General features: G+C 32.5%; 1 protein-coding gene across 1 annotated transcript; it reads right to left on the reverse strand.

Moving 5' to 3' along the window:
* Nucleotides 1-17: 17 nt before the first annotated feature.
* On the reverse strand, nt 18-13,820 carry Polr3A (RNA polymerase III subunit A). The gene is made up of 29 exons (XM_074121300.1): nt 13,642-13,820; nt 13,200-13,335; nt 12,748-12,897; nt 12,294-12,546; nt 12,119-12,195; nt 11,569-11,723; nt 11,300-11,477; nt 10,333-10,470; nt 10,001-10,198; nt 9,197-9,321; nt 8,446-8,557; nt 7,776-7,973; nt 7,536-7,671; nt 7,301-7,441; nt 6,522-6,630; nt 6,252-6,451; nt 5,294-5,407; nt 5,033-5,190; nt 4,829-4,937; nt 4,584-4,752; nt 4,209-4,369; nt 4,020-4,137; nt 3,133-3,262; nt 2,907-3,025; nt 2,573-2,720; nt 2,311-2,495; nt 1,520-1,688; nt 953-1,086; nt 18-188 (listed from the first exon to the last, which is right to left on the reverse strand). Exons 1-29 carry the CDS (start codon nt 13,683-13,685, stop codon nt 101-103), a joined length of 4,152 nt encoding a protein of 1,383 aa, XP_073977401.1. The 5' UTR covers nt 13,686-13,820; the 3' UTR covers nt 18-100.
* Nucleotides 13,821-15,491: the final 1,671 nt, after the last annotated feature.

Genomic DNA, 15,491 nt, shown 5'->3' on the forward strand with positions numbered 1-15,491 from the left:
CGCAGACAAAGAATCAATTTATAGAATAAAAAAAGTTTATTTACAGAGTTTGTAATAAATAACAAATTATAATAATTTTTTGTTTTTTTACAATTGTATTTTACTTTTTTTCTTTCAAAGTATTTGTATGAAAGATGGGATCTTCAAAGAGTAGGGGCCTCTTCTCGAAGGTCTTCTCATTCTCTGTCGTAAATGATTCTGTTAAAGAAATTATAAATAACAAAAGAAATAAAGCTGTAGAGTAAGTATGGCCGGACTAAGTTTTAAGTTGTAATGGAACACAGCAGATGCACTAGTTTCATAGATAAGAGTGATTTCGTGAATGGAGTGAAGAGTATGGAAAAGTTAAAATGTACTACAATTTTTAAATAAAATTCTTTGTTATTAATAGTCTGTTTGATTATTAATAGTGTGCATAAATATTTAAAGAAAACCATTAGAACCATTTACATGAAAAAAGTAGTAGTTCTGTCCACCAATTTTCTTCAAATTTGGAATTATTGCTACATATTTTATCAATTAATATTATATAGGTGATGAGGCAGCACATGAAATGGGGCCATTATTTATAATAAAATTGTAGTAAAGCTTAAAATTGCAAGTGTTAAGAATCAACTTCAGTTTGTAGATTCGTTCAAAATCTTAGGACGAACGAAATATCAAGTTTCGTTCAATATTGAGATTTTCTGTTTACATAAAGGTGAATATGGAGCAAAACATTGCGTGGGGTGTATGTTTCCGGAGACTCAAAATAGTAGTTCCGGTGAAAATAAATTTAAAAAATTTGACTCGATCACTGCACTCCTCTTTCTAAAAGTAAGTAAAAAGAATGTTAAATTGAATTCTTGTTCGGATAATATCTTGATTTAAAACTTTAAATTATATCAAAAAAAAAAAAAAAATTGTCCGAAATACATAAATGTAAATAAAAATTAAAATCTTTAAAGGATATTTGTGAAGAAGTTTAAAAGTGCCAGTTCCAATAGCCATTGGTATGCCCATAATTATAGACTCAGATACTCCGGTTATGGCATCAGTTTGCCCAAAATATGCTGCATCAAACAAGTGATCTGCAGTTTTTTCAAACTGAAAAATAAATTTTTGTAATTATCAGTTCAATAAATTATCCAGGATTTATAAAAGTGGTCCCCAACTTTGAACCACTACTTAGACACAGAAGAAAATAAAGTTTCGTTTTATTTTGCTGGAAAATAAAAATCCATTAAAAAACTCTAATTTAATTCGAACAAAGAAAATCACACTTTCTATATGTACAGAGCACAAATTTGCAGCTATTTTTATTGTCGTTTATTTAGGTTAGTGACGTAGAAAGCTGTGTACTACGCCAACCTAAAACACTTGTTTTTACTGGCAATATTGGACACACGACTTTTTTATTATAGGCAAACTAGATTAATCATCAACAATTTTGACGGGTGGCAGAGAGGGTAGATGGGAATTTCTGGTTTATATTACAATACCTAGTTAAAGTATATACTTTTCGATTAAAAATACTTACAGAAGCCAAGTTGAGCACAGATTCTTTCATTTTCGCAAGACCATGCCTAGTAATACCCAATACTTCACCTCTGCTTGTCATTAAATCAGCTACTAGCATCGGATGACGGTGATCGATTGACATACCATGGTTTTCCATTACAAGTTTTATTTCAGACATTATAGTTGCCCTGGAAATTGTTCAAGAAAATCATTAACACTAAAATTTACACTAAAAACTAAGTTTAATATTGAACAATTTGGATTGCCCAATGTTAGCTTAACAATGAAATCAACTTTAACTATTGAAGCACAAATTAACTGAAAATAAGCATCAAGAACAAAATCATTAAATATTTATCTTGTATTATTGTAAGTTCTTAATTTAAATACTTTTCAATAATTTGATTTACTAATGAAATTTAACTTTTAACATAAATTATTTGCCCAATTCAAATACTATCAAGTTTATCCGAGTAAATACAATCTTATGCTGATACGATACTTTTTTTATTATTATAAATAAAAAATAAACGAAAACACAAAGTACGACTTCAATGGAATATGTTAGATCGTGGGGTAAAAAGATTTAGAAACGCTTGGTTAGTACCTTGTGATCGGTAGTCGAGAATCTCGAGGTAATATTCCCTCCAGATGTTTTTACATGTTTCTTTACTTTAAAAGTAAATATGAATATGTTTAGTAATCCCTGTTTTTTTTAATTTAATAAGGAGATTTTGTCACCCATCCGGTGTTCATCCGTAATCCAGGCCTAAATTTTAAATTTAATAATACAACATCTATTGCACAAACCTAGCAGCTTCAATACCAAGAGTTGTGAACACTTGATAGGTGTTATTCGAGGTACATTTGATTCCTTTCACACCTCTAGTTGCCATCACATCTCGCAGATTATCTCCTTCTACCAACAGTTTGTACTTACTGACTCCTCCCACATCCTCCTCATGAATAACTGCCCTATTTACAAGAGGAACGCCCTAAAACAATATTTCTGTTACACCTGTAAGAATACCTTTAAAAATATGTTAACATTTATAATAACTTTAATTTCTACCTTAATTACTACATGTGGTAAATTTTCCTTTAAAATTCTCAAAGTACTATCCAAACTCTCTTTACCAGGAAATGGTTTGATTGTAATAATTGATGACGACTGAACTGTTATTTGCTGAGGTTTTATTTTTAACTTTGATAAGCAGATACTAAACACAAAAAGAATTAAGATTTAACAAAGTATTAAAAAATCATGAATTTTCTGTTTGGACATAATTATTATTGCGCTGCTACAGTCCTTTAGTAGGACCTGGACCACCTTCAAGGGAGAGTGCCATTATTCTCTATTTTTGGCTTTTTTTCGTCATCTTACTTAACTTATAATTAGCTCTCACCTATATTTCACACTATCAGCGTCTACTTCTAATTTCAGCAAACGTATTCGGTCTGTGTCCAATTTTATTAAAAGAAAACAATCATAAGGTACAAAAACTTCCTCTATGAATTCAGTGACCTAAGAAAGCGATTTAAAATATAAACAAAAGAACTGAATTCTTAGAAATAATTTAATTTTCATTGTAAAAATACAACACATTGTATTAAATAAAAATGAATATATACCTCTCCAAGTGTCGTTTTTTCTATTCTACCCTTAACAAGTCTAGCAAATTCTGGATCTGTATCATTTTCCAAGTGAGCCGTTATTATTGGTGTACTGATGGATTTACTTGCATTTATAATTTCTTTTATTCTGCAATATTGATACCAAAAGTTAAATCACTAAAATTGACTGGGAATAGCTACTAAATCCAAGAACAAGTTTTTCCTTCCATTTTTGTTACGATGAGATAAAATCTTCATAAAGCAGACTCAGACTGCTATTTTATATTGGGCTTCTAGTCGTGTTTGAGCAGTTTTGGAGGGCTCTTTGCCCTCAACCCAGCGATCCAGCGATCAAGTGACCCAGTTAGGAAAACAAGAAAGGACATAGCAACGTATGGGATACTAGAGGGTTAAGTTATCCGTAAAGTACCATTTTAGAGAAATGCACGGTTCTGCCACTTTTAATAAAGTGCCTTTCTGTAAGGTAACGTAGTTTCTGCAAATTGAATAAGTGACTAACATTCCATGTTTGCAGATAATCCGAAGAATATCTACCACAACTTCGAGATTCGAGAGTGTTTCCCACCAGTTTTTTTCTTCCAACACAGGTGCAGACAGTGATTGGAGGAGAAATCAGAAACTCAAGCCCTGATTGGTTGTAATTGCTGGTTTAAAATGCGAATCTGTCGCACTTGAGACAAAAAAAAAAAATGAAAATACGCGAAAACGGCTGATGGAAAATATACCAAAGATTATAACTGGAATTTCAAGAGGGTAAGTACAATAACCTTGGCTGCAGCGCCTGGGGACCCTGCCACAAGTCTAATTAAATGTAATTCTTTGAGATGATTGTAAGTACATACATTGGAAATGTTAACTGCAATAAATATGTCAAAGAATTTTACCTCGGAACACCTTGGGTAATATTCATTGAAGCAACACCAGCAAAATGGAATGTTTTTAAAGTCATCTGAGTACCAGGTTCGCCAATACTTTGAGCAGCTAAAGCACCGACTGCAGTTCCTTTATTGACAAATAAGTTATAAAAATAAAGAAAAAAATGTTTTATTTCCGTTTTAGATAAAAAAAAGTACCTGGTTCAATTTTTGAATTTAAATATTTGTCTCTGCATGCTTGAAAGAAATGAATCAACTGCGACAAAGTGATTCTTTCAAGTTCAAACAAAATCGGACAGGTGACCTGCCATGTGCTTTGCACGCCTGCTAGTTTCTCCGACTGTTTTTCCACAAATTGCCTGAAATAAAAACAGATAGTAACATATTATCACAATAAAATGATCACACTCATTCAGATTTCTACTTTGTTTCGATTCTTAGCTCCATTATTTGAGGGGTGAAACTCGAAAGAGGAATTGAAAGCATGTTGAATAAACTGGTAGCTATGGTAATATTTTGTAATGTTCGTAGAAGTAAAGCAGCCGAAAATGCAAAGTCTTCTGTATGACTTACCTTAACTGTTCTTTGAATTCTTCACTGCAACATTCAAATTCGGCTGATTTTAATAGAACATCAGCACCTTCAACGATGTCAGTAGCACTCAAAGGTTTTTCATTTCTAAAAGGGTAATTAGCCTTTATGTTGTCCCAGACTCTTTGAAGTTCCACGGGGCAACCATTTCCTGAATAAGCAGGACGATTTCTGAATCAAGTATTACCATCGATACACACACACACAAAAAATTAAAAAATAATTACCTTCCATGTAAGTTGGATCCAATCCATCCCCTCCGTAGAGAAATTGAATAATGTCACCGTTTGAATTTCGGACAGTCATATCATAATGAAGGCATAAATCTTCTAGTGACTTAAAATTGATTTTATTTGATATTAGTAGCATAAATCATTATTGTTTAATAGCAATCTAATAAAATAAATATTAAATTGTGACCAAGAACATACCTTAACCAACCTTCTTTGCATATAACCAGTTTCAGCTGTCTTCACAGCAGTATCTACTAGACCTTCTCTACCACCCATGGTGTGAAAAAAAAATTCTGTAGGAGTAAGACCCGAATAGAAACTATTTTCTACAAAACCTTTTGCAGCCGGTATCTTAGCTGAAACAGATAAACTTTATGTATTACAAAAATAAATATGTAAATAAATTTCAGGGAATATTTGAAAGTCGGGATGATTTATTTAAAATAATTGAAAACTTACAATGCCTTTCAAAATGAGGTAAGGCTCTATCCTCAAAACCATTCGGCACTCGTTTTCCACTAATAGCTTGCTGGCCTACGCAGGCTATCATCTGTGATATGTTGATAAAGGAACCTGAAAATTAGAAATAATAATAAAATAAAACTCCAAAAGCAATAACTAAAATCAGACTCATTACTGAGCAAAGGTCTAACCCAGTTGTTTCCAGTTATCCTTAGCTTGAGTTGCCAAGAACCAATTAACTCAAACAAAATGCCAGTGCTTTCGCTGATATCCTACCTTACAGACCTTCTGTTTACCACTAAACTTACTTTCTTTAATTGCTATTCGGCCCGAATTGGCCTTCATCTCCCTAAGATTGATCTCCATAGACTTTAATTCTGCGTTTGACTTTTAGAAATGTAATTTTATATATCTTGCAGCTGTCACTTACTCTGCTTTCTTCTTTTTGGTAAATTAGTCAGGTTGCTGAGTCAAATTTTTCTTAAGTACCTATCGTAATGCATTTGTTCGATATGCTCTAGCCCTTCAATACATTCAATACTTAGAAAATTGACCACATTTTTGACCTTCACTTATCCTTATTTTCCTTCGCCATTTTCATGGATTTGACCATATATTGTATTTTTTCCAATCTTGACTCGACCCTGTTTGAATCATTTACTGTCAGAGCGTTTCTTTCACACTCACAACTCTTTATGCTACATTTTGAAATTAATATTCCCAGCTACCCAGAGCATTTTGATATTGTAATGAAGATCAATATTGAAGAAGATCGCTACTATGTACACAACCATACATTAACTAAAATAATGTTTCGGAGCAAAGTCTAACCAATCTCCCAAAAGTACCATAAATAATATTTTCCTGGAATTCACTTCCTCTGATAAAAGCAGTGTTATTAATACAAGGACGTAATAAATTATATTATCATTTTATAATCAATAAACATATTTACCTTTAGAACCACTAAGCGCCATTATAAGCGGACTGTTTGATGGATCTAGCTCCTTAACGCATGCTTTGCCAGCACGATCTCGAATTACTGAAAGTTCTTTTAAAATTATTGCTTCTAGAGTTTCTTCAGCAGTACAGCCAGCTTGACACTGCAATTTACCAGACTCTTGGCTCTTGATATATTCATCACATTTTTGGTAACTAAAATAAAAAATTACATAATTAATTTACACTGACGTTGAATTCAAAACTAAGTGAATTATATAATTACCCATCTTGAAGAAGTTGATGCTTTAAATGAAGTAATCCTTCGCCAGGTGTGACATCGCCAATTCCAATAGAAAATCCACGGTTCATGAGAAATGCTGAAGTCATTCTGCCTGAAAATAAAGAACAGTACCTATCGATATAAATACATAATACTTCCTTCTTTTCAACAGCATTAGGAAAAAGAAAATCAGAGAAGTGTAAAAAACGTTTTACCACTTTCAAATTTTGAATTTTAAGAAATGTGACTAATTGCACAATACACCCCATTGGTATTACAAAGAGCCTCTTTGGCTGCTTATTTTCTCGTGAGAAGCAGGACCTATTCTGAGAAATAAAAAAAAAAAAAATAATAATCTACCGTCTTAAGCACCATTGACAAATACAGAGGAGTTCCAAGATATAACTACATATCTACATCGCCCTCAAGACAAACGAAAATTTTGTTTCATAAAATATTTAAAATGAAAGTGATAAATACAAAAGAAGTTAGAACACACAATTTATTGAAAATTGTTAGAGCCTTTTTTTGAGAAAACTTAAATTAAAATAAAAAAACTATTCTGCAAAGTAGAAGACAAAGAAGTAGAAGTAGTAGAAGAAAGTTAATAGACTCCATTTCACTGAGAATTCTTTGAAAGAAAAAAATTTTCTGAGAAAATGCTTAAAATAAAAAAATTGACAGGAATTCATAAGGGAATCAAATAGTCGAGTAACTTGAAACCAGGTTACGAAGTCGAACAAAATCCTGATCCAACTGATGAGCCACAACTGCTAACTTACTTAATCTCCACATAGCTGTAGTTGCGGCTTCTTCCCCCCAATCTCTTAGAAGAACATAAAAAATATTTGCTTTGCCACCAGAACCAAGTGTAGATTTGTCCATAACACCAGCTAATAATTCAGAATTTCTGATATTGATAACTGAAAATAAAATTGTTTATCAATGTAATTATTAAATAGTAAGTAAGTCACAGAAATGAAATTATAAGGATTGATAAGTTCACAAAAATCTTACATGAATCATTAATACACATTTCTTCGTCAGACGTATACGCTCTTCCTTTGGTTCTAAGATTGGCAAGAATTGGGCATTTCTTGTTAGGCTTGATGAGGAGGCTAAATATCTGTTTACCTGTCCACAGCCTATGTGGCTGTTGTTAGCACAAATCAAATATTAAAAACAATTACTAGGTCTAGATGCTAGTGTACAAATTTTACTCAGAGAGATAACTTAGAAATATGTATTATTTATTACTTTCATTATAGCTGGAGGTGGTAAATCAATCTTCAAGTTTACATCACTTCCTGATAGCAAGGTTGCCGCTAAACGACATGCTTCTCGATGTGTGAAAAATACATTTTTTTTAGTGAGTAAATAGGCACCTGTGATAAAATCCTGGGTAGCTGCGATCAATAATTCACCATTCCTCGGCGTGACCAGGTTTGATTTATTCTGTAATCATATTCACAAACTGTTTAATGCTAGTGAGAAGTAAATGTTGGTGGAAAAAAAAGTACAATAGTTTGAAGGAAATGATTAAAACCTTGAAAAAGACTTTCATTTAAAGAAAGCTGTGCGAGTGGTCATATCGTGATTTTTGCATACAAATTAAAATTAAACACAAGAAACTTTTCTCGTGAAAAATCTGATTCTTGATAAACGTAAACAACAAACTCTATTAGTTTTATCCGTGCCAAATGTGCCAGATTAAGGGGCAGACTGACCAAGTGCCAAACGAAGAAGGCGCCAAAATCTAAGACCATAAACAAGGCAATAAAGTCTTAAATCAGCGCGATTCTTAAAAAGCGAAAATGGGATTAAATTTGTATTTAAAGCCCCATTGTAAGGGTGGTGGAATGAATAGTTTAGTAAAGTAAGGTTAAAATCTGGTGCAAATTCTAAAACGAATAAATAAACTCCGTACCCCCATTAAAATAAGCGCCTCTGCTTTAGCCTCTTCAGTTTGTGGTAAGTGTAGATTCATTTCGTCTCCATCGAAGTCAGCGTTATAAGGAGTACACGCACATTCATTAAATCTGTAAACAAATTACATTAATGTTTTTCTACTATCTTAAAGGTACCAAAAACCTATTTTTTGCGAACTTTAATAGGTGCATATAAAATAAACCTTTTATACACTATGAATTATCTTTTAACACCGGCCTTTATATCATTTCTAGAGACGTTTTCATAGAATGGCGATAATTCTCAAATTCTACATTATTTTGTACTAATTTAACAATTTTGAAGTATAATAAACAATTAAAAACAATTTTAGGTTTCCATAAGAAACTTTAATGGTTTGTCAAAACCCATAACCATATTCCCATAAACCCATAAGTGACGAACTTTTACGAAAAGTTATTCATTTTGGGTTCCTTCAACCATTGAAGTTTGTTCTGTAACAATGGCCAAACATCCCACTTTATTCATCATTTGATGTTTCCCTTCCTAAATTACATTGTATGGTATACATTTAATTATCCTTTATTTCATTTGTCTTTCAATTATCTTTTTTAAATTAAAACTTTTCTAATAATACCATAGATTAGAAAAATGAAAAGGGCAATCTGTTGTTCTGAAAACATAACTACCCAAATACCATTAATTGAAATTATTATTTATGTTTATTTTAGGTCAATAATTAGATAAATATTTGACGAAAAAATCAATACCTAAATGTCCTATGCTCTAATACTCTGACCCTGTGAGACATTATACTTAATTTGTGTAAACTGGGCTGCCTATTAAAGAGAACTATGTCACCGTCTCTTAAATGTCTTTCCACAATGTCACCTTCCTGAATTTAAGAAACGTCATTATTAATAATGTTACTAGAAGAAAAATTAAAAATTAATTTCTACATTAACAAAAAAAAAAAAACAGCGTGAAGAGTTTACAGCATTTCCAAGTATCTGATGGTTGAAAGGGAAAAAAAGGAATTGAAGAAACTGTAAGTTTTACAAATGATAAATAATTTCTGAAAAGATAGGCTGGTATTAAAATGATCCATAAATCATTGGTTCCTTAATCTTCCTGAACTGGCGTAATATGTTAAATGGATTTTCATAATCCCTTAAACATGTACTCTTGTGATCGAGATCGTTGACAAGTAAACATAAATCAACAATACCGGCCAAAGTGAAGAGTTTCTTTCCGAAACGTGGGAGAAAGTTAGGAGTTTAAAACTAATTTTAAAGCTATAACCACAATAACTAGTACAAGGACGAGATGAAAATATCTTGGCCGTGCTTAAAGGTGCATGTTTTAAATGAAATCTTGTTTCTATAACTTCAGTACACGTAATAACGGAACCTAGCTATTTAATCATTGAAATTTTGAAACTGTTCTGAACTTTCTAGAAAGTGAAATATTCTTAGTTCATTAATGTTTGCATCTCATTCTCTCTACATCAAAAAATTATTAACAGCCACGAAAAGTCAATTAGAGAAGACTGCTAAACTTGAAAATCCACTGACCTTAAGTTCCTGAGCAATTTTTGCACGATTTCCATATCTTAAAAATTTTTTGTAACTTTCCCCTTCCTGCTGTACAAAATTAGCACCTGGATGAATATCCGGACCATTACATACTAACTGGCGCATCAACGATTTATTTGCACTGTGTACTCGCTCAGGAAATGTTAGTATTTTTGCAACATGAACAGGTACTCCAACCTTAAAATAAAACCAATTTCATACAAATTTTTACAATAATATTATTACATTTTATAAAATAATGAATCTATATGGAAAAAATTACAAACATATTTTAAAATTTATTTTTGCTTCAAAATATTATTTAAATTTACCTCTTCTATCCGAAGGTTTGGATCTGGAGAAATTACTGTTCTAGCAGAAAAATCTACTCTTTTTCCAGAAAGATTTCCTCTAAAACGACCTTGCTTTCCTTTTAATCTCTGAACTAAACCTCTACTAGATTTTTTAGGCTGTATGAAAAATAAAAACAACATTTTGGTTAAAGGTTGTATTTACTTTTTCCGAGTAAATAAATTAAAGAAATTAGGCTGAGTAGTCGCGTAGACCGGCACATATAGCTAGTTCAATTCATGATGAGACAGAACGAAGAAACATTTCCGAGAATAAAACTTAGTTACTTAATGAACTGGAAAAGGCAGTTGAAGTAAACGAGGAAAGTGAAAATAAGGACGGTTGCTTCCATACGAGGTATGTACGGCCCAGTAGTAGTTCAAAAGTTTTTGAACTTTGATTAAGCATAACGGTGGTAAAAAATAAGTAAAGGGCTGACGGTGTATCGTAAAGCAGTTATATCTATCGAATCTCTAATAAGGTTGTAGAAAAATTCTTTGCAATTTAAATATTTTACTATTAAATAACAGAAACGCCAATTTAGTTTCTTTGCCTTTTTTCCTGTTGATTATTAAGAGAGTAAGAATGGACAGCATAGATTGCTCACCCATCAGCTACGTACTTCAAAGCAAAATCACTAAATGGAAGAGAAAATACACAGACTTTAGTTAAACCCTATGACATTATGTCTGTTCAACATGTAGATTAGAAACTGCGAGTTACTGTGTAGTAACTGCATGTAGCTGTGCTGCATAGATTGTAAGAGGAGAAAAATCAACTCTACGATGGGACGTATTCTAAGAAAGCTCTATTGGAAATAAATTAGAGGGATTGTCTACAGATTCAACGGAAAATTAGTCGCCAAGCGTTAAAATGAGTCGATGCAGCCTAATGAGCGTTCATTCAATACGTCCAAAAATAAACAAATAATAGCATCATGTGAAATACCTGCATATTAAGTGGTATACCCGAAGTCTCACTATTTATGTAAAGAGCGCAGTGCAGTTGTAAAAATTCCCAATCTTCAGCAATCATTTGTGCTTTGGCTCCAGACAGTTTGTGTTTCATAATAACATCGTTTATAAATACGATTTCCGATAATTTCATAGTTAAATCATCTTCATTTCTATTCAAAAAATATTCCAAAGGAATGAGTACAACAATAAATTGAATTGACATAAGTGCCAGTTAAGAAAGACTAAAAAGTATGTGCTTACGTTCCAGATTTAATGTCAGATATAACAGAAGGGCGGATACAAAGTGGAGGTACTGGTATTCTTGTAAGAATTAGATCGGAAGGCCTGGATAAGTTGCTATTCATGACAAGCAATGGAATATCTCTGCTTGGAATTGCTTCTAGAAGAGATAACACCTGAAATGGAGAAAAATTCATTTTATCAATCAATGAAAAGGGATTCTTTCTTAGAAAATCGCGTAATAAATTCTTTAACCCCACGTAATAGTAAAAGATTATATCGTTATGGATTTCGTGACTATTTGAAGCGAAAAGTTTAAAGAATATTCTCCCCCTCTTTACGCACATCTCTTCAAATGAAAAAGTAAAGGGCACAAGAAATTTAGAACAGGATTAGCAATTGTTTGTGAACTAGATAGCTTAAGTACACTTGCTACAAGCAACACTAAACACCGCACAACGAGCTGTTGTGATTCCTAGCAAGATAAAAATCTATTGGAGCCAGGTGAATTCGAAATTAGATCCTCTGAGCCCTGAGGTCATTATAACAACAATAAGAAACGAATGCTTACCTCCTGAGGATTGAGAATGTATCCATTTTTAACGTTAGTAAGTTCTTTGTTATATTCGGTGCCTTTCGACAGCTCGGCTGCAAAATAAATTGACAGAAAATATGAAATATTGATATTATACAATAAAGTGTCCACATTTTGGACAATATTATTCAAGATTTGTACTAAAGCTCACCTAATTCATTCAAGAGTATAGGATCTGGTTTTTTGAAGCGATATTTTTCATGTGTAATTTTTAACAGACCGGACTTCTTAATGAAACCATTAATATCACCACAATGTGGGCACACGTTTATTTTCTTACACCTTGTCTGGATTTGTTTCCTTAATGATTTCCTAACTAAATATGATAAATTAGAATTTCTTAACTTCACATAATATTGATGCCTTTCTTTTTCTGGTAATAACACTCTTGCACATAATGGATTCTAAAAACAGAAGAATAATATTGGTTCAGACTTAAATGACTTGAATTGATTCAGACTTAAATGACTGCGAAAACTATCCATTCTCTCAATTCTAACAATTCTCCTACGAGAAATGTTACAGGAGAAGATGAAACTTGTCAGATAATAGTCCCTCAACTTTCTAATCTAATCTCTACAAGAAAGGATATTGAGTAGCTTTACCTTACAAATGGTTTGCAAAATATTAATTACACATCGAAAATATCCAATATGAAATACTGGTAGCTGTAAGTCAATATAGCCATAATGTCCAATACAATCATTCAGTCCTTTACCACATGTTTCACAATTGGCATCTTTCTGATTAGTCCCCTAAATAAATGAACACACTTTAAGAAAAAAGAATCAATAAAGTAATTTACCTGGTAAATGGCCAGGTTATGGAAGTAGTTCTACCCGAGAGTGCAACAAAAAACTTTGTATAAACCGAGGTCTTACTCTCATTAGTAGAAGGGGAATGTGGCTATTTATTTCATTATTTAATATTTCACGAAATTTCTCCATAAAATTGTTTCTAATTCCAAGGGTGCTAGAGAAACAGCTAATGGATTATCATCATAACAGCTTGGATATAAAAATTATATAATATTTTTGTAGGAAATAAAAATGCATACCATTCGTCTGTCTAAAACTCCATGCCTTACAGGCGTCCTCTGCGTGTCTTGCGAGTACAGGTTTTTGGCAACAACATGGAGATGAGCTTGCTGTTGCATTTGATGTGGACTATCCATTCCAAAACTGACATGAGAACTACACAAATATTTAAATTTAATGCAAACAAATTTTTAAATTAGTTCTGAAAAAGGAAATAAATCCACCAACTTTTTTGAGCAGCAAAAGCTAATTCCGAAAGTTGCCATAAAGAGTTTCTAACAATTCTAAAGTAAAGTCTATGGAAAATAAGTTGGAATCAAATCAAAAGCGGGCAGACCAAACATGTTTTTTTCTCTAAAAATGAGTTTCCGTGGAGTTAAATCCTTCTTTTAATTGCAGGTTCAGTTTGTATTCCTAACGAATATTTTCCTTACAAATATTTAAAAACACTGATAGTCTTACATTTTTCGTGCAACCGCCGTCTCTCGATAAAGTTCCTTCACCATGATGGTTTTGCTATAAATTACAAAAAAATTAAAAATTCTATACACCAACAATTTAAGGCTCTTTGTGTGCTGTAGTAGTTGTACACAACAGATACCTAAGCACAACGTACCATGCGGTAACAGTAACTGCAACCTCTCCCTTCATTTCATTAACCAGTGTTTTCCAAAATTGTGAGAGAAATGAAAAAAAAAAACAATACTTCCAAACAACCATTCGTTGCGCCTTTTTAACATTTACGAGGATTTTTTTTTATCCATCGATAACTCAAAAAAGTAACCATAAATTAATTCACGACTTTTGTAAGATGCAATGAAATAAAACTAAATCTTACGCAACAAATTGAATATGAAATTGGATTAGATTGGCCCCCCAGAAAGCGGAGTTAACACATCTACATATTTAATTTTAATTAGTCTTTGACTTTGTGAGGGGCTTCCAAAAAGCAGGAAACACAGATATTTCGGCGCCTATCCGCTGTCTATTTTACCCAAACAAATTTTACTTATTACATGAATACGTTATGAAACCTTGAAACCATTTTTGAATTAATATAGCGGGCACTTTAACTTTTGTAGCTCAAAAAAAGTTAGTGGTTATTTAGTTCTCCCAACTACAGGAAAATTGGGCTTCGCATTAACAATAAAAGCCATTGTAAATACCAGAAATTTTATTTGAAACAAGGAAGTACACTTAAAAACTATAAATTCAGTTTAAAAGAAGTTTGATAACACTTTATCTTATTGCGAAGAGCAAAATGTTATTATAATTTTGATTCTGTTGATGTTATATTAATTATGATTCTGTTACTGTTATATTAATTATAGTTCTGATACTACAAAATATGTTCCACAGCCCTGAAGATGACAGTTCTTAGGTCGAAAGCTTGAAAAAGATGCGACTGAATTTGACAATATTCTTTCTTCTTTTTATAATTAATTATATTTTCTCGAAACTTAGAGCAACGTCTCATTAAGTAATTGAGAAATAAATTACTTGATGCAATGCAATTAGCAAAGAATTATAATGTGTATCATTGTTACACAGATTAAACCTAACCACAGCCAGAAGCGCAATGGTTCTGGATTGTTGGCATGCTGAATGCCCCAAGGAACCGCATAAAAGTGGAAGCAAACTAGCTGCAATGTCTGGCGAAGTGCTGCTTACCAGACCGAGTAGCCTGAGATAATTGCGGCCTCATCAAGCAGAGACCATTCAGTTGCTTATTAAGTCACTGGACTGCCCTTATATGGTTTGCAGTTCATGAACGAAACATCTAATGAAGTATGAACAGTCTATCAAATCGAAAAGTAAGAACGGACTAGCAATGGCGCAAAGTGCTCAGCGCAATTTTATTTATTACGAGGCACATTGAATATAATATAAAAAAAATAATAATAATAAGTTTTGTATTACTTGTTATGAATGTTTACAAGCAAGTATTGATGGTAATCGTATCATTGAGTTTTCTAAAGTAATGCATGTTATGAGGTGCTAGAATTTCCACGTTGATTTTTAGAACAAATCGAATGGGTGAATTTGGGCTTATATCTTGAATTGACCTGAGCTGGAGTTTGTGTGTAAGTTCATTAAACCTAAACGGTTTACTCATCTTTGCAAGTCTTGGAGTGTTAAGAGACTCAGTACTGTGAAAAACCTTGGTATCACTTCTGATCAAAACCTATCCTGGAAAAACCATGTTTCCCAAATCTCTCGTCGTTCCATCCATATCCTTAAGCAGTTTAATAGTTCCCGTCACCTTTTTCCAATTAAGACCCGGCAACTCCTAGTTTCCTCTCTTATATTCC

Source organism: Rhodnius prolixus, unplaced genomic scaffold (assembly GCF_049639745.1).
Source record: "Rhodnius prolixus isolate KJV_2025 unplaced genomic scaffold, Rpr scaffold_8, whole genome shotgun sequence".
Taxonomy (NCBI): Eukaryota; Metazoa; Arthropoda; class Insecta; order Hemiptera; family Reduviidae; genus Rhodnius; species Rhodnius prolixus.